The sequence below is a fragment of the Schistocerca nitens genome, chromosome 1 (genome assembly GCF_023898315.1).
Source record: "Schistocerca nitens isolate TAMUIC-IGC-003100 chromosome 1, iqSchNite1.1, whole genome shotgun sequence".
NCBI classification, from domain to species: domain Eukaryota; kingdom Metazoa; phylum Arthropoda; class Insecta; order Orthoptera; family Acrididae; genus Schistocerca; species Schistocerca nitens.
In genome coordinates this window covers 469,853,008-469,877,874 of record NC_064614.1, presented here as the reverse complement: position 1 = coordinate 469,877,874, position 24,867 = coordinate 469,853,008, and the positions used below count along the sequence as shown (strand labels likewise).

The 24,867-nt window shown below is 44.9% G+C and overlaps 1 protein-coding gene and 1 long non-coding RNA gene across 7 annotated transcripts in view; one reads left to right on the top strand and one right to left on the bottom strand.

Annotated features, from left to right (window-relative positions):
* LOC126251920 (uncharacterized) overlaps positions 1-1,505 on the bottom strand; it is a 92,591-nt gene extending 91,086 nt beyond the window's left edge. The window contains exon 1 of the long non-coding RNA XR_007545806.1: positions 1,387-1,505. This is a non-coding gene — a long non-coding RNA (uncharacterized LOC126251920). The remainder of the gene's footprint in view (positions 1-1,386) is intronic.
* Positions 1-24,867, top strand: part of LOC126251881 (plectin) — a 492,445-nt gene that overhangs the window by 229,695 nt on the left and 237,883 nt on the right. For 2 of the 6 annotated variants that reach the window (XM_049952597.1, XM_049952579.1), the window contains exon 1: positions 846-1,478. The exons of 1 other annotated variant lie outside the window; for it this stretch is intronic. In XM_049952597.1, the coding sequence (XP_049808554.1) occupies positions 1,195-1,478 (284 nt within the window). In that variant the 5' untranslated portion in view covers positions 846-1,194. Of the gene's footprint in view, positions 1-836; positions 1,479-23,222; positions 23,420-24,867 lie in introns of those variants that run through there. 3 more of the 6 variants (XM_049952614.1, XM_049952588.1, XM_049952624.1) reach the window with 3 other exon arrangements.

Sequence of the window (24,867 nt, the reverse complement as noted above, 5' to 3'; positions counted from 1 at the left end):
TTGCAGAACTAGCACTCATGAAAGAAAGGATACTGCGGAGACATATCTTAGGCACAGCCTGAGGATGCTTCCAGAATGAGATTTTCACTCTGCAGCGGCGTGTGCGCTGATATGAAACTTCCCGGCAGAATAAAATCTGAGCTACCCAAGCACGGAAGTTTGGAATGTAGGAGACGAGATATTGGCAGAAGTAAAGCTGTGAGGGCGGGGCGTGAGTCGTGTTTGGGTAGCTCAGTTGGCAGAGCATTTGCCCGCGAAAGGCAAAGGTCCCGAGTTCGAGTCTCGGTCAAATGGTTCAAATGGCTCTGAGCACTATAGGACTTAACTTCTGAGGTCATCAGTCCCCTTGAACTCAGAACTACTTAAACCTAAATAACCTAAGGACATCACACACATCCATGCCCGAGGCAGGATTCGAACCTGCGACCGTAGCGATCGCGCGGTTGCAGACTGTAGCGTCTAGAACCGCTCGGCCACACCAGCCGGCAGTCTCGGTCCGGCACACAGTTTTAGTCTGCCAGGAAGTTTCATTGTGCTACGTAGCTCAGTAACCAGAGCGTCTTTCGGGAATGGGCTTGCCCATCATCCACTGAGTGCAGTGGTGGTGAGGTGCAGCGGCTGTTCCGGGGCCGGATAGCACGTGGCGGTCATCGCCCGAGCGCCGGTCCACAGGCTGCCGCTGCCGCTGCCCACTCGGCTGCTCCCGCTGGCACGTCGCCCCGCCGCGCCGGCTCCCGCCTGATATTTCGCCAGCACTATTTCTGCCTCAAGCCCACCGCTTCGCCAGTCGATGGGCCGCGTTATATTTACCTGATCTACCACCAGTCTCAGTGCCTGCTGCTACCGCAAACCCTTCATTCTTCCGTTTTCGTGCGATTTTTTCGCACTGATGCGGCGCGGAAGGGGCATTTGGAACGAGGAACGGGGACGGAAGCTACTGCGCCGCTAGGAGATTTCCTAAGCGGTAGGTTGACAGAAACAATCGGAGCATTGCTGGCAACGCCGCTGTCCCCTGGCGAAGAGTCCGGCAATAAAAATAGCGGCCACCCGTTGTCACTCGGCCCGGTGAGAACGGTGGCGGCGCAGCCAGCAGCCGGCAGCCAGGCGAGAGCGCATGCGGTGTAATTAGGGGATCGCAGCCGAGCAGCAGCAGCAGCAGCGGCAGCTTCCGGGGGGCGGCGAGCGGCAGTGCGGATGAAGCCCCGCGGCCGATCGGAAGAGCCGCGCAGCCCGGGGGCGGCGGCCGCGGCAGTCGGCCAGCCCCGCAGCCGCCGCGACTCGTCCGCGTCGAGCCTGGGGAGCGGTGTGCGCTGCGCCTGCCAGTTCTACCAGAGCGACAGCCTGCTGCCCGAGCGCGCCGCGCAGCGCGCCGCCCTGCAGACGCACCAGCGGCCGCCCAGTAGGCCGCCGAGCCGCACCGCGGACTCGCCGACGACCTCGCCCGCAGCCACCATGCAGCGACCGCGGCCCGCCTCGGGGTGAGCTGACGCTAGCGCGCCCTCGCGCCGCTCCCCGACTGCCGACGCTCGCCGCCCGGCTCGGTATTTCAGACGGTGGAGGGGATGAGGCTTGAGGTCGTTCACTTATTGTTAAATGTGCCACATCGTACGACGCATCCGAGTGGACTGCATTCCCTTGGCGCCAGTTGTAGGCTACTCTGGATTAACTATCGCGGTGCAGACAGCTATTTACCATAATTCGTCACAGTCCTCTTCTGATTTCATACGTAGCCTAGATTTCCGGGAAGCTTTTGACACCGTTCCTCACAAGCGACTGCTAATCAAGCTGCGGGCCTATGGGGTATCGTCTTAGTTGTGCGACTGGATTCGTGATTTCCTGTCAGGAAGGTCGCAGTTCGTAGTAATAGACGGCAAATCATCGAGTAAAACTGAAGTGATATCAGGTGTTCCCCAGGAAAGCGTCCTGGGACTTCTGCTGTTCCTGATCTATATAAATGACCTGGGTGACAATCTGAGCAGTTCTCTTAGGTTGTTCGAAGATGGTGCTGTAATTTACCGTCTAGTAAGGTCATCCGAAGATCAGTATCAGTTGCAAAGCGATTTAGAAAAGATTGCTGTATGGTGTGGTAGGTGGCAGTTGACGCTAAATAACGAAAAGGTGTGAGGTGATCCACATGGGTTCCAAAACAAATCCGCTGGAATTCGATTACTCGATAAATAGTACAATTCTCAAGGCTGTCAATTCAACTAAGTACCTGGGTGTTAAAATTACGAACAACTTCAGTTGGAAAGACCACATAGATCATATTGTGGGGAAGGCGAGCCAAAGGTTGCGTTTCATTGGCAGGACACATATAAGATGCAACAAGTCCACTAAAGAGGCAGCTTACACTACACTCGTTCGTCCTCTGTTAGAATATTGCTGCGCGGTGTGGGACCCTTACCAGGTGGGATTGGCGGAGGACATCGAAAGGGTGCAAAAAAGGGCAGCTCGTTTTGTATTATCACGTAATAGGGGAGAGAGTGTGGCAGATATGATACGCGCGTTGGAATGGAAGTCATTAAAGCAAAGACGTTTTTCGTCGCGGCGAGATCTATTTACGAAATTTCAGTCACCAATTTTCTCTTCCGAATGCGAAAATATTTTGTTGAGCCCAACCTACATAGGTAGGAATGATCATCAAAATAAAATAAGAGAAATCAGAGCTCGAACAGAAAGGTTTAGGTGTTCGTTTTTCCCGCGCGCTGTTCGGGAGTGGAATGGTAGAGAGATAGTATAATTGTGGTTCGATGAACCCTCTGCCAAGCACTTAAATGTGAATTGCAGAGTAATCATGTAGACGTAGATGTAGCCTCCTTAGAATGTCGCGAACTTTGTGGACGAACTTTCGTGGATTATTCAGAGATTGTGGCTGACTGCGTGGATGTATGGGAACTGCGGCTAGTAAGTTAGTATTTTCATCACTGGAGGGGATGAGAACTGATGTCAGTCACTTATCGTTAAACGTGCTACATCTCGCGACGTACCCGACAGTATTGCATTCGGATGCTGCTGGATTAATTTTGTGGTGGCGAGTGTCTTTTGCCATAAGCCGCCGTCCGCAGCTCGTGGTCTAGCGGTCGCGTTCTCGCTTCCCGAGCACGGGGTCCCGAGTTCGATTCCCGGCGGGGTCAGGGATTTTCACTTGCCTCGAGATGACTTGGTGTTTGTGTCGTCCTCATCATTTCATCATCATTCACGCACGTGGCAAGATTGGGCTTAGAAAAGGTTGGGAATTTGTACGGGTACTGATAACCGCGTAGTTGAGCGCCCCACAATCCAAACATCATCATCATCGTATAGTCGCCACAGCCATCCTCTCTTTTCATATCCTGCCTTAGCACCTCGACCGAGATGACGAAGCAGAGTGGCAGCGAAATTCGCGGACAAACTTTCGTGCTTTGTTCAAAGATTTTGGTTAACAGGCAACCATTACAGCTGCCACTAGTGACAGCCGAGTTCGGTAATTCAACCAGAGAAGTGCTCCAGTCGGGAGATCACACACCAATCAGACTTGCTGATTCTCTTGTGGATAAATGTGTCGCATTGTACAACCAACTTAAACGGACTACAGTTAGATGTCTTCTGTTTTTGCTCCGGCTGGGTTAATATCGTGGTGGAATTTGTAATTTCCCCTATTGTTACCAAAGACTTTATTTGATTTCATGTGCATCTGCAATCTGATATCGAGGTGAAAATAAGAGGACACCGCAGACGGACGTAAAAGTATTGTCCACAAATTTTGGCCGGCTACTGGTAGAGAGGAAATCATCCCCGCCTACCGCCAAGTTTGGTATATCAGTCGCCCAATATGGAGAGTTGAGGCCTTTCGCTTATCGCTAAATGCGGCGCATAGTGCCCTCCGCCGGAATGGGTGCAGACGATTTCAAGTCTTATGTCAGCGACTATGGACTAATTTTCGTCTTAGAGAGTGCTGTTTGTTACATTATTATAACAGAGTTCATTACATTTTGTTTACAGCTTTCACACTGATATCGAAACCGCAACTTAAGTTCAAAGATAATTTAATAACGAATCTTAAGTGATCTTTCATTGGCTGGTTGTAGTAATATATGGGAACAATTGCCACTGGTGACTGCCGAGCTCGTTTTTGAGTCGTCGGATGAGATTGCAGTTAAGGATTTCCACAATATAGAGCGCGGAGGGCATTTACTAATCTTTAAGTTGGCCGCACTGTTTACGTCAGATCGCCTTCTGATCAAGCTGCTGGGCGTATCCCAGCAACTATAGGTTATTTGTCGCGCTGGAGAGTCCCATCTGCCTTTTCATCTTCATGTACTTCATCTTATTCGATAACTAGTCTCCCGATAGACGCCGGTGCTGCTGTAATATTTTAACGTCACATATGACAATGATGAAATTAAGAAAAGGCTTCTAAAAGCATATGTATTCAGTGATGATCTATACGGCTGTGAAATTTGAGCTTTGCGAACTGAGGAAGGAAAGAAGTTGAAGCGGTACAGTGCCACAAACTCGTGATGAAGATGGAATGGAGTGATCATATAGTGAAGACACTGGCGAAACGGCATTTAAGAAGGGAAATATACTTTGGAGGTTGTTCACAAATACTGTCCGACCGCATTAATGCAAGGAATTTCCTGTGAGAGAGTAAAGTGTGTGTTGCAGTAAAAAAACTGAAATGAGAGTTCCACTTAACTGTGTAACATTTTGTTTGTACTTCAGTTTATCTAAAGATAAGAGGCCACAACTAGCTCGACTTTCTGGAAGTCACTGAATTATGCAAAAAAATAGTGGCTAGTTACATATAATTCAGCCAAAATATTCATGAAATCATGTGTAACTGACCGAAAACAGAGTGATGCTAGCGATATCGATAAAAGTAATTACCTTGGTAAATCTGTCGACAGCTCATCATCGTCTTTCATGCACATCGTACAATTACATAAATCAAGACTGCACTGTGAACCATCATCCCAGCCTACCGCCAATCTATCAGTAGGAGTTCTCCACTTATCTCGTTTCCCCAGTTGCCTTTTTATTTCTTCATATACATCATATCATGCGTATTTCAAAATGTGTTCCTGTGCCTCAATTGTGATCCTCCGTTTCACTATTCCCCTTGTCATGTTAGTCTACTATTGTTTTCAGGAGCCTCTAGTACCTCAGTAAATGTGCAATAAGGCTATTGTTCCCCGTTACTGTGGACTTCCACACACCTTTCCATTCACCCTCTTTATTGTCTTGTCGGTCCCTGTGGTCGTTATCATGATCTCTAGCATCGTATCTCAAACAAATTCAGTCTCTTGTTAAGTTCGATTCTAAAAGTCTAAATTTCACAACAATACAACCAACGATCTAAATGTAGGCTTTTATAAGTATTTTGTTAAGTTGCAAGTTACAACGCGACGTTAAAATACTTTTATTCTTACTAAGAGCACTTTTTTCTTGATAAATTCTGCTTGGTATCTCTACGTTGCACTTCTCATCGCAGCTGATCTCACTCCCCACATAAAACGATGAAGCTGTTTACTCTTGGACATTTACGAATGGAGTGACCAGAAAACACATGTCCAAAGATTGGGAATAAAGCATATTGGCTCGTAAACTACTGTGTATTAAGTAGTGCTCCTCGAAACTGGTTTTAACAGTAGCCACCGATATGATCGTAGCTAATTGTGAGGAGTTTTTCTCATGGGGTGCAATATCACAGAACACTGGTGCACGCCTTGAACTGCTGCTACAATCCAAATGTCGCTTTCGCGTCCTATCTTGTGAGCGAGATGGTCACTGAACAGTGCTACCGGGGTCAGTCCGTGGATTACCGAATTTCTCATCAAGGATTTACCCAACATAACCAACTAGCACACCTTACTCTATGTTAAAACAACATTCGTGAAGGGGAAACTAACCGAGGAACAAATAGATACTTAATTTTGTTTAAAGAAAAAGCAAAGAGGCTGTGGATACCTAAATTCCAAGTATTCAGCTTGCATAATATAATAAGCTGTGTAAGCTAGTCACTGGATGTCGGGCCCGTCCTCTAGATATGGGACTTGATTTAGGCTTACAGAACATTTAGAGGATATCTCTGTGCTGTTTATTAGAGCATATTTCCAGTTATTACGGGAGTTTCATAAATTACCTCCATTACATTGATTTTCACAACATTCATCTAAGTAATAATCGAAGTTTTCATTTCATTTTGCGTTATTTGTCCTCTTTTATCTCTCACTTTTAGTTAGGACGCTATTCCGACTTCAGAATGGATTGATATATGCACCAAAACACGCATTAAGAAGCCAGTATAATGGCCATTGTCCATGACAGTGTCTGTGGATATTTTCCTTTGGAAAGCGTGGTGCAATCAACTAACTAATACGAAGAATGACTGATTTGCCGGTACTGTTACAAAAACTAGGAACTGGATATCAGCACGATATATGACGCGAAACTAGTTTTTCGAGTTGCCATCTGAACAAAGTCAACACGAGTGTTTCCAGTGCCTTAGAATAGATGCACTACGTCTATGCACCGCCCCCACATCCCCACCCTCATCCACTCTCGCTTGAGCCTCAGTTACGTCTTACAAGCGGTGAATGGTGCTACGGGTGTCTTGCCTTCATGTAAGTCCACCTCACGGGCGCAGTAAGTGTTAGTAAAAAATGTGTAGCTAATGGGTTTTCAATATTATCGCTGCTTTGAACGAGGATGGTGTAAGTGCAAAGCGACGATCTCAAGTAAGAAAGATACAATGGAAGAGAGTTATGCGCAGTTACAAAAATCAGAACTTCATTACAATTACTTGATATTAACAGCAAAAACTTCGTGTGCAAAAATAAGGACAACGAATCGATATTTATAGAAACATGAGAGTACAAATATAATGTATTACTGCCTCCAGTGATTAAATGCCAAGGATGCCCCACAGTCATACGTGAAACCTATTTTCTGAAATAACTGTTCTTATCATAGTTGATTGGTCCTATCAATTTATATTAATCGTATTCGTTTATAAACAAAACATCTTAATGTTTACACAGGTGCTGGGCAAAATGATCATTAAAAAACTGTTAGATTAACCGTGATATTCTGGAACGGATGTCTATGCTGGAATGTTATTGCTCCGTCCTTCCTCTTTCGAATATAATACCCCCCATTTGAGGCTATGTTAACCGAAAAAAATGAACCGTGGTAATGTTCCCATATGGGCGTTCGGAGTATTTATGAATTATATTACCTCTGTAAGATCATGCAGCCGCAGATGAACAACTGACGTGTAACTTGCTGTATCTTTACTAACAGGTGATATTAGTCATGCAGATATAACGAGTTAAAAGATTGTCGATCACATAACGATATTTACTTAAATAGGACTAATTATAGTAAAATTTCTGTAGATGATTAAAAAAAGGAGCGGAATTGATGGAATCTTCTGCATAGGTTAAGAAAAATTTCAGTCATTAACTAAAACACAAACAGTGAATATTGTACAATATTTATTTATGAACGAGTTTTCAGCTAACAAGCCCATAGCCAGATAATAATTTCCTATCATTGTCGAACACGTTAACAAGGGGGAGAACGGCTTTCAAAAACGTATTAAATAAAACGATGTCTTGCAAAACTTACAGAGTAAAATTATCTTCGAGATTGTAATCCTGACATAGTAGAAAAGATTAAAATCAAGCTTTGAGTAATTGTAAGGTAAAAAGAAGAGGTGATGTACAATATGAACCAGATTAAATTATCAGTTCAACCTGCACTACGACTAAAACCAAATTTGTAAATATGGAATTATCTACACGTTATGAGTAATATATAAATTGCGGTTTATATGAAGGTAAATAATTACACATAACTACAGAGAAGATGTAAGAATAAATTGAAAATCACTTCAAAACACACTTTTGTGATGTTTCATTAAGTGACAATTATGTTAACTTCACTCTAACGATCTAATCTATTTGCTTCATACACTGTATTAGTAATCTGGAAATGAGGTGTTAACCTATATTTATATTGGTATATACTTTAACTGTTGAAGGTTGCAATTTTGAAATCATAATTTTACAGTAATCATAAGCGCACATTTTATTTATATGAGTGGTTGAGTCTTGATCTTTCCACCATCAGTTCATGACTTTATCTGAAGATGTATTCTTCAAACCCAGATGAAATACTATGAATGAAGCTTCTGAATCTACGAGATCAACATCATTAGTAGGGAAAGAAAACAGAAGACTTGGATTTATGGGAAGGATTCTGGGAAAGAGTACGTATCTAAAAAAAAAGTGCCGTACAGAACGACTACTGGTCCAGCTTTTGGAGTCCCTAACGAGTAGGTCTGACAGCAGACATCGAAATAATTCAGAGACGCGGTTCATATCCCCATGCACGGATCCAAATCAAGGTTTTGCGTGGTTTCGCTACATTACTTAACGCAAATGCGCGAGTGGTTCCTTTGAAAAGGGTATGGCCATTTCCTTTCCCCCCCGTCACTATTCCAAGCTTGTGCTGCATCATCTACTCAATGACCTAGTCGTTGGTAGAGTTAAACTATAATGTGCCCGGTATCATTTTCGTATATTTCACGTCGGGATCATGAGAGTAATGTAAGAGCGAACCAGCAGAAAATGCTTCTATCGGAGACAAAAATGGCGTATACGCTACTGTTTAAAATATTGTGACTGAGAACTGGGATACCAGGTGCCTCATTCTACTTCCCTTAGCCTGCAAACATATTTTAATGTACAACTCACCTGTCACTCCCACAAGCTCCCCTAACTGTAATTCACTCACATCTACTATTCCATCGCTGTAAGTGCTCGTAACCCATCCACTCCCACTTATCCCTTCTCACTCACTCATCCAGCCCTGCTCTTTGTCATTATCTCTTTGTGTTCCTCTCACTCTAAATGTCTCTTGTATCACAGCCACAGTTTCCTTCGTTCTGACCTATTATTACAGTCTCCCCTCACTGTCACTGTTTCTCTCTTGCTCACGCTTACTGCTACTATGTCTTTCATTTCTTTCCACTACTGCTGTCTCTTCTCACTGTCACTGTAAATAATTACACATAACTACAGAGAAGATGTAAGAATAAATTGAAAATCACTTCAAAGCACACTTTTGTGATGTTTCATTAAGTGACAATTATGTTAACTTCACTCTAACGATCTAATCTATTTGCTTCATACACTGTATTAGTAATCTGGAAATGAGGTGTTAACCTATATTTATATTGGTATATACTTTAACTGTTGAAGGTTACAATTTTGAAATCAGAATTTTATAGTAATCATAAGCGCACATTTTATTTATATGAGTGGTTGAGTCTTGATCTTTCCACCATCAGTTCATGACTTTTCTCTGTCATTTCCATATACTCTGTATCTAATTATCGCTGGCTCTCACCCAATTCCACCATCTCTGTTTCTTTATTCCTTCCGCATTCTCCGCTTCACTCTTCTCGTAGCAGTTCTCTGTCACAGTCAGCTATGTTCCACTGCCACTATGTCCCTCTCTTTCTCTCACACTGCCATCGTCTCCTTCGCTGTTTCTATAACAAAACCATAGTCTACTTTTTTCCAGCACATATTTATTTCGTTTTCGTCTCTTCCTCACTCACACTATGTTCTTTTCTCTCAGAATAAAGAAAGCGCAAATGTGTTGGACGGCCAAAATTTTTGGGAAATTTTTTAAAGGTGTTGAGGAAGGTACAATGTGGCAGTTGGTGCCCGACTTTTCAGTCTTTTAAAGAAGATCATATTCACCCTTTTTGTGCTCCGATAGGAGTACTTTTCCGCTGGTTCCCTTATTTTCGCAGCTGCAATAAAGGATGAAACCATATGAAAATAACTTCATGGGTCGGTAAATTTCTTAAAGCTTACCTACATGAAACTTAAATGAGACAAAGCTAATTTTGCGCCTCAGACCGAATTTAAAGTGCAGAAAAATTTTGCATGTGCCTCCATATTACAACATGGTGTCCCCAGAACCCTTCTAATGATAATGGAGACACTTTACAGCATATTTCTTCGCGCTGCGTCACTTTATAAACTATGTTTTCGTCTTACATCGGATTTTACGTACATATTTTACATGCACAAGTAGAGTAACTTTGAACCTCTCTATCTCGGAAACGGACAAAGACACCGAGAAAATTTTCGAGATTATATGTCATCCGAATCTTAGGAATATATCGCAAAAATTTCAGCCTTTTTTTTCGTAGCCGTCTGTCGTCTGTGGAATCAGCAGCTCGCTTGGTACGCAAACGTTATGTTTTTAGTATTGTTCCTCGATAACGGATAAAGATTTTTGAAAATGAGAAGATGGCACTTCTAGAAAATGCCTAGAGAATGTACTATTACAATTTTAGCAATTTCTGAGGTTATTTACGCAGCTATCCGTTTATTTTAATTATTTATCGTCTGACAATGCATATACAAAGATTCCAAAACTATTACATGTCAACATTTAAACACAACTCTGCAGCATAAAATGACACAAATGACAACAGCTTTATATGGATGTCAAGGTCTTTTATGTATTTTATCACATCACTCGTCGCTCTCAGAAAAGTTTCGAGAGGAGCCTTGTAGGAACGTGCGGGACACATTGATGCAATACCAGAAACTGCCTATCGTACAGTGACACGATGGTGATGAACATTTGTCCCACTTGTGAAAAGTGTCTGCACATCTTCCATGGCGCTTCCGGATGTGGTTCAGGGTAGTCAAACTGTCCAATGTCGGTCAAATCCAGGGGGTGCAGGGCAGTTTCAGGCATTGTGAAGGACATTTTTGTTGCCAGCAGCGTTTCAATTCATCGACGATATTGAATTCAGTTCCCCTGAGAGTACTGGCTGTGATAAGAGTGGTATATCTTGATCTTAGTCTTTTTCGCTCCGCAAGGAATACGTTACATCGTTCAATATTGGAATGTCGGTGTTACCAGCAATCTCCTGCTACTCACTTAGTAGGTCGCTCTTCTGTCTGATATCAGGAGGTGGAATGTGGCTCAAGATAGGTAACCAGTATGTGGGAGTAGGTCGTTCTAAGCCACTAACAAAGCGCATGTCTTCGTTAAGTTGTACGCATATCTTTTTTACGTGTGGACTATTAAGCCACATACGCCCACAGTACTCTGCTGTTGAGTAAACTAATCTGAGTACTGATACTCGAAGACTGTCTGTTGATTATCCCCAAGTAGTACCACAGTGTTTATGGAGAATGTTGTTTCAGCTTTTGAGCTTAGCGAGCGTTCGTTTCAAGTGCTCAATAAAATAAATTGTCCTATCTAACGTGATGCCAAGGTCTTTTGGATGTATGTTACGATGAAGAATCCGCTTCTGATGGCGAAAAACTGGTGAAAAACGCTTTTTTCGGGTTTTCTCAGGACCCGCCCATGAACTAAATGGTGCCTTCGTAAGCGCCTTAAGGCGCACCGTAGGCCACTTCTAATGCAAAAAGAACCAACCGACTCTCTCCCTTTGCCTAAGCTGCATGAAGTATGTAATATTCAATTTGGAATATACTGGTAACGCATTCTGTCGCCTGCGTAGAGATAGGGTTCGTACCCTGACATATGGTACTTTTTATAGACAAGAAGACTTTTGTCACACCCTAAGTGAAAGGCACAGGTCAGAGATTGGCAAACATCGGTAGGAGTTAGGGGTAGATATAGAACAACGCGCGCTATCTTGCGGCTGGGGCAGGAAGGCCCCGTGTGCTGGCGCGGCTTGCGGCAGCTCACGTCAGGTATTTTTGTGGGTGTTCTGCAAATGTCTCCTGGCAGAGGCTGCGGAGGAGCCGCGGCCGTCGAAATTTCCGCGAGCCGAGGTGCCACGTCGCCTCCAACAGCCCGCGCATGCGCTCTGGCGCTGGCATACACTGGGCCCGGTCAGGCGAGCGGCCGCGCGTGGGACGCCGCCAGGACGCGGCCACTTTGCAGCGGCCGGCCTCGCGGTCGCGCCACTGACTTCAGGCTGGCGGCGTCACTGGTCTTAGCGCACGAATCCCTGGGAGACACCGCGAGGTGGGATATCAAGCAGAACCGCAGCAAAAGTAAGAGTTTCGTAAATAAAGCAGCTAGTCTCGAGCCGAACACCTCTATTATTCCTCCTCTGCCAAGATCCGTTCACGTTCACTACCATTGAACCCTGAAAAACAGGCCTTCATCACAGAAGTCACCTGGTCATCGTATTACGTACCACGAAATGGATCTTTAAGTCAAAAGAATTTGTCCAAAGTGGGAGCCATATCTGGGAAACACGGACCGTGGGATAACGTGGCTAACTCTAGGCTCAAAAGAAGGATCATGGCCGGCCGGTGTGGCCGTGCGGTTCTAGGCGCGTCAGTCTGGAACCGCGAGACCGCTACGGTCGCAGGTTCGAATCCTGCCTCGGGCATGGATGTGTGTGATGTCCTTACGTTAGTTAGGTTTCAGTAGTTCTAAGTTCTAGGGGACTGATGACCTCAGATGTTAAGTCCCATAGTGCTCAGAGCCATTTAAACCAGAAGGATCATGTATGCACGAGTTGCGTTTTGTGTCACAGCTTGACACAAATCACAGATCATTGCCGAAAACGACGGAGCATGTGGGAAACAAGATCGACGCTTAGTCGGTAGTCGAAAACTTGTAGACAGTAAACGTCACGGTTGCAGGTAACTTGAGGTATAATCACTATCGGAATCCGTTCTCTTAGCTGAATAGTCAGTGCGCCTGACTGCCATCCAGCGGGTCTGAGTTCAATTCCCCCCCCCCCCAGGTCGGACATTTTCTCCTCTCAAGGAGTGAAAGTTGTGTTGTCTTCGTCATCATTTCATCATCATCGACACTCAAGTCGCCAAATGTGGCGTCATCTGAAAAGACTTGCAAGTAGGCGGCCGACCTTCCCCAGGTGGTGACTCCTGACCGTCAATTTCATTTGAGTACCAGAAAATATTGCCAACATCGTCTTAAACACAACAGTACACAATCAGCGTTCCAAATTCAAAGTCGGGGTCCAAAAAACAAGGCAACTTTTGTGTTTGAGGGTCGTTGTACCAAGATTTCAGGAACAAAATACGAGCTGTTAATGCAGCCGCCAGGCCGGGTGTTTATTTTCTGTAGCGAGAAAATGGCCATCCCCGTATGACGCGCTTTTTGCCCCTCGAAGCGTCACAGAACTCTGCTCTACAGATAATATATACCGCTGGAGCGGTGGGACATTGAATTCTGGGAAAATTTAAGCATCGTTCGTTGTTATTTGTCAACCTCCTCACTTCGGTTACTTGAAGCACTTTTTGTACATACCTATAATATTCGTAATGTTCTGTCGACTTCTTAACATTAGAACATCGCCGTCACAGTCCCAAAAATACCCAACATCAACTTCTCAAACAAGGACTGTGTCTGTGTCTTCCCTGGTGAAAAGAGGACCGACTGATCGGCGCGCTAGTGATTTCTTTCTTTCATGGCCATAAAACATTACTGTTCATAATGCGCACGTATAAATGACCCGGTGGGTAATTCTGAAGCTCTACGAGGCTGTTCTCAGATGACGCGCCTGTGTAAGGATGCTCAAGTCGTTAAAAGATTTACAAATGATCGACGTATGGTGCAAAGACTGATAGTTAAATCTAGATATTAATAAATGTGACGCAATGCATGTTATTAGACGAAAAGACGCTACGTCGTTTGACGACATAAATGCCAATGAATCACTAGAATCGGTCGCAACAGTCAAGTATCAGGGAGAATAGGCAAAAAAAAAAAAAAAAAAAAAATCACACATAACCATCAAAAAGAAATATTGAGCTCGTACAGAGATGCTGATAATATTTCTTCTCAAATACAATCCTTAAATAAAACAGAACGGAGGTGAAATAATTCTGATGCTTTGTACGCTCGCTACTCATCGTACGGCGGCTTCCGGAGTACTGATGTAGACGTAAAATGTAGAGGTAACGTTGAGCCCAGTACTCGTTCATCATGTTGAAATCGATAAAACCGTGTTCATTGTTTTTCCAGGTTACCATTGTCTCTCATTAAGTTTATTGTTGCTCCCTCAGGGATTAATACTTTTTTTCACGTGCATTGAGGCATACAAAAAACTGCAAGGAGATTCAGAATTAACACAAACCCTTAAGATGTTGTTTGAAGGATCATGCGCCTGTCGGAAACTTTAGCATGCTATAGGATAAAGTATTTCTCCTACATAATCTGTTCGACGTTCTTTCTGAAGTTCTATGTACTCTCAGTGATACTTTTTCCATTTACTATAGAGTCTTCTATACTGTCGAATACCTAAGAATATAATTCATATTTCATCATGATTCTTCTTCAAAGATTTCCTTCTGCAGATGGAAAAACCTAAACATCGCACGTACATTCACATCACACCTCGTCGTGATAGTATAACACTATTATAATCTATCGAATCTGGGAATCATACGAAGGAACAGTCAAAGACGTCGTTGTATTTCTATGACCTGCGGCTGCTTACAGTTTTTCGGAAGACTTATAATCAAAGTTACGAATGTCATAAACTTTTTGTGGACATGTGTATTAAGCATATGATTGGTCCATTAGTAGGATTCTCGAAATTAGAGTTCATATATGGATAACTTTCACACAGAAAAGTTCAATGGTGCATCTTTGAAATTCTATGGGTACGAAGAATATCTTATCTTTTTGGCCTAACTCAACATTCTAGCTGTTGAATCCACAATGTGGAAAAGTTTTTAATCGCTACAAATTGAAAAGCATAGACTGTTGGTGGCGTGATCAACATATGGTTCATTTATTTCCGGAATTAAATTCCAGATCAATCGAAAACATCGCATGCTAGAGGTAAAAGGATACCCTGATGATGGTCTATGCCTTTCCAACACCTCCCAAATGAAATTTTATGGTACTTTTAGAGACGATTTAACGACAAAATTGGATTAGAATTCAACCCTATTGTTTTATTTTTAAATATATTTATAATATAAGCATCAAAATATTAACACTCATCCTCATATACTTATAAAACAATTTACGTCAGAAAGCAATGTCAGTTCATCTTGTTAAAATCCTTTTCTTCTCTCTTTTTTTTTTTTACAGTTTGCCCTCGTGTAAGGACCTGAACTGAGCTATGCTCAAAGAAAGGCTTAAATAATTTCAAAAATTTCGTATTTCAGAGATCATAAACAATCTCAGAAGAAATAAAGTATCGGTCGCAGAGAAACCACGAAGAAAATATGACACTAAACACATCAGTTCTGATGACATCTAGGAAGTCTTACTACGTTTTTTTTTCAGTCCGAAGTGGAAAGAACTAATAATAATATGACACCACGAAAACTACCATTTTATCTCATACTTACCAAGCTATTTAGGGATTGTAAATATAAATAAGACAGCTTTGCCATCATTCATCTTCTGCCCTGTTACCTGACTTCCTATACCTCTCTTGCATCCAAACATTATACTTCAGGAAGCGCTTTATTTTAATAGACAAAAAACAGTGATCAAAGGAATGGCTTGTTCAAACTGACACAACATTACATTCTCTGGTTTAAAATTTACGTGTATCAGAAGCTATACACGGCCCAGTTACATTAATGTGAGCACCACCTATGTTCGACGCCAAAGTGCAATAGCCACTCACACACGCCAGGTGGCATCACCAGTAGTGGAGGGAACATAAAGCGTGTCGGGGAGGGGGGCGGTAAATAATGCAGTCGTTGTCGTAATGCGGAAACAGGGCGATTTATCTGACCGCCAAAAGGACATAATCATTGGCTTTCGGACCTATGACGGAAGCGTATTGGAAACTTCAAACTCTGAAAACTGTTCGCGTGGCACCGTGGTTAAAGTACAGTGTGCATGGCAACATGGCGCTATCCAAAACCGGTGCCGAGTCGAGTATGATGCGCCACGGGCCATAGTTTGACAGGAGCAAACGACAGCTGTGGAGATGTATACGGGTGAATAGATGTGTAACTGCTGACTGACTGACCGCCCAGATGAACCGAGGGGCTATCACCAGTGTCTCCTCAACGACCGTTGAACGAACGTCACTGCGTATGGGCCTCTGCAGCAGGCGACATGTCGAGTGGCGTTCACTGGCGACGGAGGATGGAATTAGCACGCCAATACTGCAATTGGTTGCCCACTGAGTGGCAAACAGTGGTCTTTTCAGATGAAGGACCTTTTATGGTCCACTGGGTAGGTGGCCGTTGACGTGTACGGCGTGAAACATCTGAAAGAAAATACCCTGCAACAATAGTCGGAAGAGTTCAGGCCGGAGGGGGGAGCATTATGGTCTGGGGAATGTTTTCGTGGCATTCCCTGGGTTATTTCCTCAATGGATCAACACAAGTATGCATCTATCGTTGGGGACCATGTCCATTCCTACAGGCAGTTTGTTCTTCCTCGGCACGATGGCATCTAGCAGTAGGACAACGCAATGTGGCACACAGCTCGTAGTGTACGTGTGAAGAGTGACAGGATGAGTTTACCCTACTCCCCTGGCCACCAGACTCCCCGGATTAAAACCGAATCGAGAATCTGTGGGACCACGTAGATATGATTGTTCGCGCCTTGAATCATCAACCGAGAAACATAGAGCAATTGGCCACGCCACTGGGATCGGCATGGTACCACATACCTGTCGGTACCTTCAAGAACCTCATGGACTTTCTTCTTGCACTTGTCGCAGCGGACCGCGGTGCAAAAGATTATTCAGGCTTTTGACAGCTGGTCACATTAATGTGGCTGGACAATACAATCACTATATATTAACCATATGAGAGAACCTGACAGAAGACGAAAGATGATGAGTGTTAAGTTGGGTATTGCATGGTTGCTTCTAGTGGAGGCTCTTAAGGGGCAAAACTAGATTGCCCGGTTACTAAACGTCTGTTTCTTTCTGACAACTTGATAAGCGATGGTACCACTTTGTTTTGTCCTGTTTATCGTGCGCAAAACTTACGGACGAAAGTAACTTTCTTGTGATGTGTCACTGTCAAGGAACATAGCTCGATGAAACCTGGACCATGCATAGAAAGAATTTCTAAAGTATAGTGCGAAAGGTAACTTTGAGAACCATGCAATGAGACGAACAAAAATGACATTCTTGTTTAAAGACAATAATTAGACTGAAGACAGTGCGATTTTTGATGGTCTTCAGTACATTGCAAAAGTCAGCACATAGTTCTGAATAGTATGTGTGATCACCACGGAACCAAGTATGCTGTGCAAAGTGGTCTGATGGTGACCCTAGATTGGTAAGGTTTTCATGTGGTAGGGCGTTCTATTTTTCTGCCAGTGCAGTTGACAAATGATGGATGGCCGTTGGTGCATGTGTACTTGCTGCAATATGTCTCCCCAATGCATCCCGTACGTGGTCGATGGGGTTTAAGTGGGAGTAACGAGCAGGTCAGTCCATCCACCGAATACCTTCCCTCTCCAAGAGCTCCTCCACATGCGGTGTTCGATGCGGTCGCTCATTGTCATCCCTAAAACTGAAATCAGGGATGAGCGCACGCATGAAAAGACGCACCTGGTGTAAGATTACAGTGCGACAATAACGTTGATCGGTGAGTTCACAGTGTACAGTCTGGACCCGAGCGTCCGCTACGGTCGCAGGTTCGAATCCTGCCTCGGGCATGGATGTGTATGATGTCCTTAGGTTAGTTAGGTTTAAGTGGTTCTAAGTTCTAGGGGACTGATCACCTCAGAAGTTAAGTCCCATAATGCTCAGAGCCATTTGAGCCATTTTTGAGTTCACTGTGTTCAAAGCTTTGGAGGTCATTACGCCCTTGCAACATTATACCTCCCCACACCATAACACCGGGACCACGAAAACATGTTTGACAATTCTGGACGTACTCTCATATGGCGGGAGGTAGAAGACGTAATACACCGAGGAACATAGTCGAACATGAGCGTTTTGTTGGTCTAGGTATTATGGGTGGGGGGGGGGGGGAGGCGGAGGGAGGGCATAATGTTGCAGGGCTCACCTACTTCTTTAAACACGGTACACTCACCGGTCAACGTTATTGTGTCACGGTACTCCTTCACCGTGTCATCTTTTCTGAGGGATATTTGTCTCTGACTTCAGTTTTATGGATCATAATGCGCAGCCGCAACGAACAGCGCAGGTGGAGGGGCCTTGAAGGGAGAAGGTATTCAACAAATTGACTGATGCATCCGTTCCCCCCACCTAAACCCCATCGAGCACGTGTTGGATACGTTGGGGAGACGTACGGCACCATGTCCACATGCACCAACAACCATCCGTCATTTGTCAACCGCGCTGGTGGAGAACTGAATCCCCTATCACAGGAACTTCTTACACGCTTGTGGACAGCATAGGAACACACATTGCTGTCCACGGTGATCACACCTGTTAAGACTGCTTTTTGTAATGTCTTGGGAACCATAACAATCACAATGTCATCAGTGTAATTATTGCCTTTAAACAAGTCTCCGTCTGTTCGCCCCATTGCGCGCTTCTTTCAGTTACCTATGTACTATACTGCAGTGGTTTTTTCTATGTATGGTCCAAGTTTGATCACGCCATGGATCTTGGCAGCGATACATAATCGAAAGCTACATTCGTCCTTAACTCTTACACACCACAATGCGTCAACATGCTGAGACTGCCGGTTATGCTGCGCCCTCTTGTGCTACCGCTGTGTGTCGCGACTGGCGGAGGCAAAGCAGTCATTGATGCTGCTGGAGGTGCCAGCCTATGTGCTAAACTTCGCTCGTGGTATCCTTGAAATGTAAGGGGCATTCAAATGAAACCCGGTCACCAGTATAAAGTAACGGTAACGATTTTATTAACTCAAAAATGTAGTTATACACAGTACACATACTCAAAAATAGACGCCAAAATTGTTGGCACATTTATCCACTTCGACACTAGCTGGTCGATTTCATCCTTAAAGTAGCTAGTAGGCTGCTGTCGGATCCAGGCGCGAATAGCTTGTTTTAGAGGTCGAGACACATGAAAGTCACAGGGTGAAAGGCCGGGACTGTACGGTGGATGTTCCAACGTTTCCCACCGAAACTGCTGCAATGTTGTCTTCACCACATTGGCTGTGTCTGGGCGGGCATTATCATGCAGGAGGATAACGCCATTGGACGACATGCCTCGGCGTTAGGACTTGATGACTCGTCTAAGGTTCTGTAAAGTGGCTTGATAACGCTGGACATTGATGGTGGTTCCCCGTTCTGGAAACTCGACGAGCAGTGGGCCCTTGTGGTCAAAAAAGAACGACATTATGACCTTAGCAGAACTGGTGTGCACGGCCTTTGATTTCTTTGGAGATGGTGAAGTCGCATGTTTCCACTGCTTGCTCTGACGCTTGCTTTCCAGTTCAAAATGATGACACCATGTTTTGTCACCTGTGACAATACGCTACAGAAAGCCATATTCCTCCTCATGATAACGTCGAAGATGACTCGAACACAACGCCATTCGAGTATTGCACATTAGTTGGTGGGGAACCCACTGCCCACGCTAATACCCAGTAACCGATGGATCTCGTCCACTCTGATTCTGCGGTTGTCCACGGCTAAGGCATTCACTTCCGCAACCATTACCGGTGTGATGACTCGACGAGCCTGTCCAGGACGAGCATCGTCTGCCAGTGACTCGCGCCGCTCAAGGAATCGTTTGCGCCATTTCACGACACATGAACGACTCAGACTGTACTCACCGTACACAGCCTTCGTCCCTCGATACATTACACGGCCCCCAACTCCCTCCGCGAGTCAAAAATCGAATCACTCCTTGTTGTTCCTGCTTATTCGCCTGCATGTTCGGTAGTGGACGATAACTTGTGTGACCACCTTCTCTTCGGCGTGAAACCACACTGGCGCTATGCAACATCAAACGGTGCGCACGCGTCAGTCTCTCTGCCAATAGATGGCGCCACCATACCCGCAGTTACGTGGTGCCATCTTACGTGTAAGGCACTGACCAGGTTTCATTTGAATGGACCTCATACAAACGAAATTATGTACTCTTCTTACTATGATGTATACGTACTGTAAGTATAAATTTGTCATTTTTTGGCCTCCCAATTGTTGCAGTTTTAATGTCCAGCAGTGTAGTAATATATTCGCAAATCGGATAAATGTTGAAGATGAGCGATTAGGGCAGTTACCCTTGAGGGTGAAGAGAGCTATAGATGCTCCTTTTTTTGCTGAATAGGTCATCCTTGATGACTTATTCTTCTAGGATGGGATGTTAGGATAAAACGAAAACACTTTATTTATTACACATTTAGTTAGGCTTCGGCACTCTGTGGGTCATTTAGCCTGCTGTCTCTGGTGATGTCTATCTCCTGTGAAGGGTGGGATGTGTCTAGGCTGTTATGTGTGACTGCCTCCTCGTGTTGTGGCAGATCGCCTATGGGGGGTGAAATGTTATTGACTTCGGGACTCGATACTTGTGCCATCTTGCAGGGTTTACCGTTCCTACCCATTCTAACTGTCGAACTTCGTCCCTAAGGGCGCGGGCAGCGTAGAGCCTTGTCATGGACCTTTTCTTTTATAGTGGTCTCGTGGAGTGCGGTGCGGATATCGACGTTTCTTGTCCACTATGGAGCTCCTGTGATCCATCGGTAGCAAATGTTTTGCAGGGCTTGGAGTTAGTTGTAGTTGGAGACGCACGTAGTTCCCCACGAGGTGGAGCCATATAACATTGTGAGTTCCACCGTTGCCTTATACAACTAGAGTTTGGTCTTAGGGTTGAGATCCTTACTCTTCAGGAACGGTCATCTCCTGGGCTGCTGTCTTCTTGTCGTCAATCTGCTGCGTAAAGAGCAATTTTTTGTCATGGTAGAGACCGAGGTACTTCACTCCCGGCGACCATGGGATAAACTGATCAGCTATCTAGAGTCTGTCGTTCAGAACTGGTTTCCTCCGAGTGAATATAACAGCTGTCGTCTTCGTCGGGTTCGTAGTTATCTTATTTTGCAGCGCCCAGCGTTCCATTACATCAAATTGCCGTTGCATCCTAGCGATTAGCTGGTCCAAGTGTCGTGCAGTCGTCAGAAAGGCCGTATCGTCTGCATAAAAACTCGCCGTAACAAGGGGGAAAGTTGTGATGTCATTTATACAGGGTGTTAAAAAAAGGTACGGCCAAACTTTCAGGAAACATTCCTCACACACAAAGAAAGAAAATATGTTATGTGGACATGTGTCCGGAAACGCTTACTTTCCATGTTAGAGCTCATTTTATTACTTCTCTTCAAATCACATTAATCATGGAATGGAAACACACAGCAACAGAACGTACCAGCGTGACTTCAAACACTTTGTTACAGGAAATGTTCAAAATGTCCTCCGTGGAATCCCTGATACGCTCATGCAGCCCTGGAGAATGATGTATTGTATCACAGCCGTCTACAATACGAGCACGAAGAGTCTCTACATTTGGTACCGGGGTTGCGTAGACAAGAGCTTTCAAATGCCCCCATAAATGAAAGTCAAGAGGGTTGAGGTCAGGAGAGCGTGGAGGCCATGGAATTGGTCCGCCTCTACCAATCCATCGGTCACCGAATCTGTTGTTGATAAGCGTACGAACACTTCGACTGAAATGTGCAGGAGCTCCATCGTGCATGAACCACATGTTATGTCGTACTTGTAAAGGCACATGTTCTAGCAGCAGAGGTAGAGTATCCCGTATGAAATCACGATAACGTGCTCCATTGAGCGTAGGTGGAAGAACATGGGGCCCAATCAAGACATCACCAACAATGCCTGCCCAAACTTTCACAGAAAATCTGTGTTGATGACGTGATTGCACAATTGCGTGCGGATCCTGTCTGCCCACACATGTTGATTGTGAAAATTTACAATTTGATCACATTGGAATGAAGTCTCATCCGTAAAGAGAACATTTGCCCTGAAATGAGGATTGACACATTGTTGGATGAACCATTCAAAAATGGTTCAAATGGCTCTGAGCACTATGGGACTCAACATCTACGGTCATCAGTCCCCTAGAACTTAGAACTACTTAAACCTAACTAACCTAAGGACATCACACACATCCATGCCCGAGGCAGGATTCGAACCTGCGACCGTAGCAGTCGCGCGGCTCCGGACTGAGCGCCTAGAACCGCTAGACCACCGCGGCCGGCGATGAACCATTCGCAGAAGTGTACCCGTGGAGGCCAATCAGCTGCTGATAGTGCCTGCACACGCTGTGCATGGTACGGAAACAACTGGTTCTCCCGTAGCACTCTCCATACAGTGACGTGGTCAACGTTACCTTGTACAGCAGCAACTTCTCTGACGCTGACATTAGGGTTATCGTCAACTGCACGAAGAATTGCCTCGTCCATTGCAGGTGTCCTCGTCGTTCTAGGTCTTCCCCACTCGCGAGTCATAGGCTGGAATGTTCCGTGCACCCTAAGACGCCGATCAATTGCTTCGAACGTCTTCCTGTCGGGACACCTTCGTTCTGGAAATCTGTCTCGATATAAACGTACCGCGCCACGGCTATTGCCCCGTGCTAATCCATACATCAAATGGGCATCTGCCGACTCCGCATTTGTAAACATTGCACTGACTGCAAAACCACGTTCGTGATGAACACTAACCTGTTGATGCTACGTACTGATGTGCTTGATGCTAGTACTGTAGAGCAATGAGTCGCATGTCAACACAAGCACCGAAGTCAACATTACCTTCCTTCAATTGGGCCAACTGGCGGTGAATCGAGGAAGTACAGTACATACTGACGAAACTAAAATGAACTCTAACATGGAAATTAAGCGTTTCCGGACACATGTCCACATAACATCTTTTCTTTATTTGTGTGTGAGGAATGTTTCCTAAAAGTTTGGCCGTACCTCTTTGTAACACCTTGTATATAAGTTGAAAAGCAGAGGCGAAATGACAGAGCCCTGCGGAATTCCTGCGGAGATCAGTTTCATTTCGGAGTTTTTATCGTCGACTCGGACATACAGTTTCCTGCCCTGCAGAAAGTTCTCTATGAGTCAAATGTAACAATCCGCAATAGGGGTAGTGTGATGTAGTTGCTCCTTTACTTTGTCACAAGACTGAGGTTATTTCCCGGAAGGAGTGTCAGAGGTCGTACGCTACGCAGTGGGAGGGGTTCGAGAGGAGTGGTGCGGCCGCGTCTTTGAGAGCGGCTGTTTGTTGATAGGCGGCGCGGCGACTCCTGTACGTCTGCCAAGCCGCGCCGGGCCGGGCCGGCAGCTCCGTAATCGCCGCCGGCGCAGACGCTGCCCGCGCATCGCGCCGAGTGAGCGCACTGTGTCGGTCGCGGGCGGACACGCCCACCTCTGCCGGTAACGCGTGTGGCCTGCGCTCGATCCCGCGGACTAGATTCTGCACGCGCCTCGGATGTGACTGCCGCCAGCAGTGCGTGTGCACCGGAGACACTCCCCAGACAGCGCTGCCGCCTCATCATGGCTAGGTAAAGTGTGTGCAGTCACGCGACGCGGTGAGCGCTGCGTGTCGCGTGTGGCGGTCACGCACGGTGACGTACAGTGTGAGCCAGTGTGCGTGTGTGACTACAACGACAAATACGGATATGGAATAGCGGAGAATATCAGTCACTCGTCTGATCAGTAGAAGAAAAATTCTGTGACAGCTTTCGTACACCGTTTTTAGATTTAAAGCAACAGAGGTATTTTTATCCCCTTTGAGCAGTAACTGCCCCAGATAGATCGATGTTACATCAGATATGTGTTATAGGTTACCATATTGCGGAAGATGCAGTGGTCCAGTTTACAGTGACAGTACGGTAACGTACATCTTCCTGAGTAAAAAATGGCTCTGAGCACTATGGGACTTAACATCTGAGGTCATCAGTCCCCTAGAACATCGAGCTACTTAAACCTAACTAACCTAAGGACATCACAAACATTCATGCCCGAGGTAGGATTCGAACCTGCGACGTAGCGGTCGTGCGGTTGCAGACTGAACTTCCTGAGTAAATACTTCACAAAGAAAGAAACAGAAGAAGGAGATGCTTCGCTACAGTAGCTATTATCGAACATAACAGTGTAAGGTTTAAATTATAAACTGATTTTTCATCTTTGAATTTGACGACGAAATACGTTTGTTAGTGGCTCATACGAAGCAATTATGAAACAATCTAAAACTGGCATTTTTTTTATAGTAGCTTTATAAACCAAATTGCACTTAACATATCGAGTGCGACGAATCTGCCACTATTCGAGTCAACAACACTCACCACAGTTTCAGTATTCGATAAAACAGGTGTTGATTCATCATTAGTTCTTAAGTCGACGAATACAGTGATATTCGTCGTTCGGAACAACACCAGTCGTTCCTGTGGTATTGAGGTGAAACTGAAATTTGGAGGACGGTAATGCGGAGATAAATATTGCGATATTGTGGCTAGTGTCAAACACCAGTCCTATTGCACTTTTGATAGCTATGCTAAAAGTCAGTTCAGAATGTCCCCAGTACGTTACAAGCATCCTTTGCCTATAAATCGTACCCTAAAGTTTGTATACCTATTACGAAAGACATTCGTTACTATCGTAACTATTATGAAACATATTCGCATTCTACGACTAAGCGTTGATGTCAGTTGCTTGCGACACATGAAAATGTATGCCGGATCGGGGCTCGAACCCGGATTTTCCGCTTTGTGCGAACAGTCGCCATAACCACTTAGGCTATCCGAGCAAACCTCCAGGACCGAACGATACTTCCATATGTCATGTAGTCACAGCCCTTATGCTCCCACAATTCGTGGTTCCCGCACAGGGACATTTTAGCCCATCCAGGCATGGATACATTATTGGTGGTTACAATGTCTGTGTTTCTACTGTGTCTGTATCTTCACACTACGATGTCCTTCAGACGCGCTTGCATGCATACATGCATATC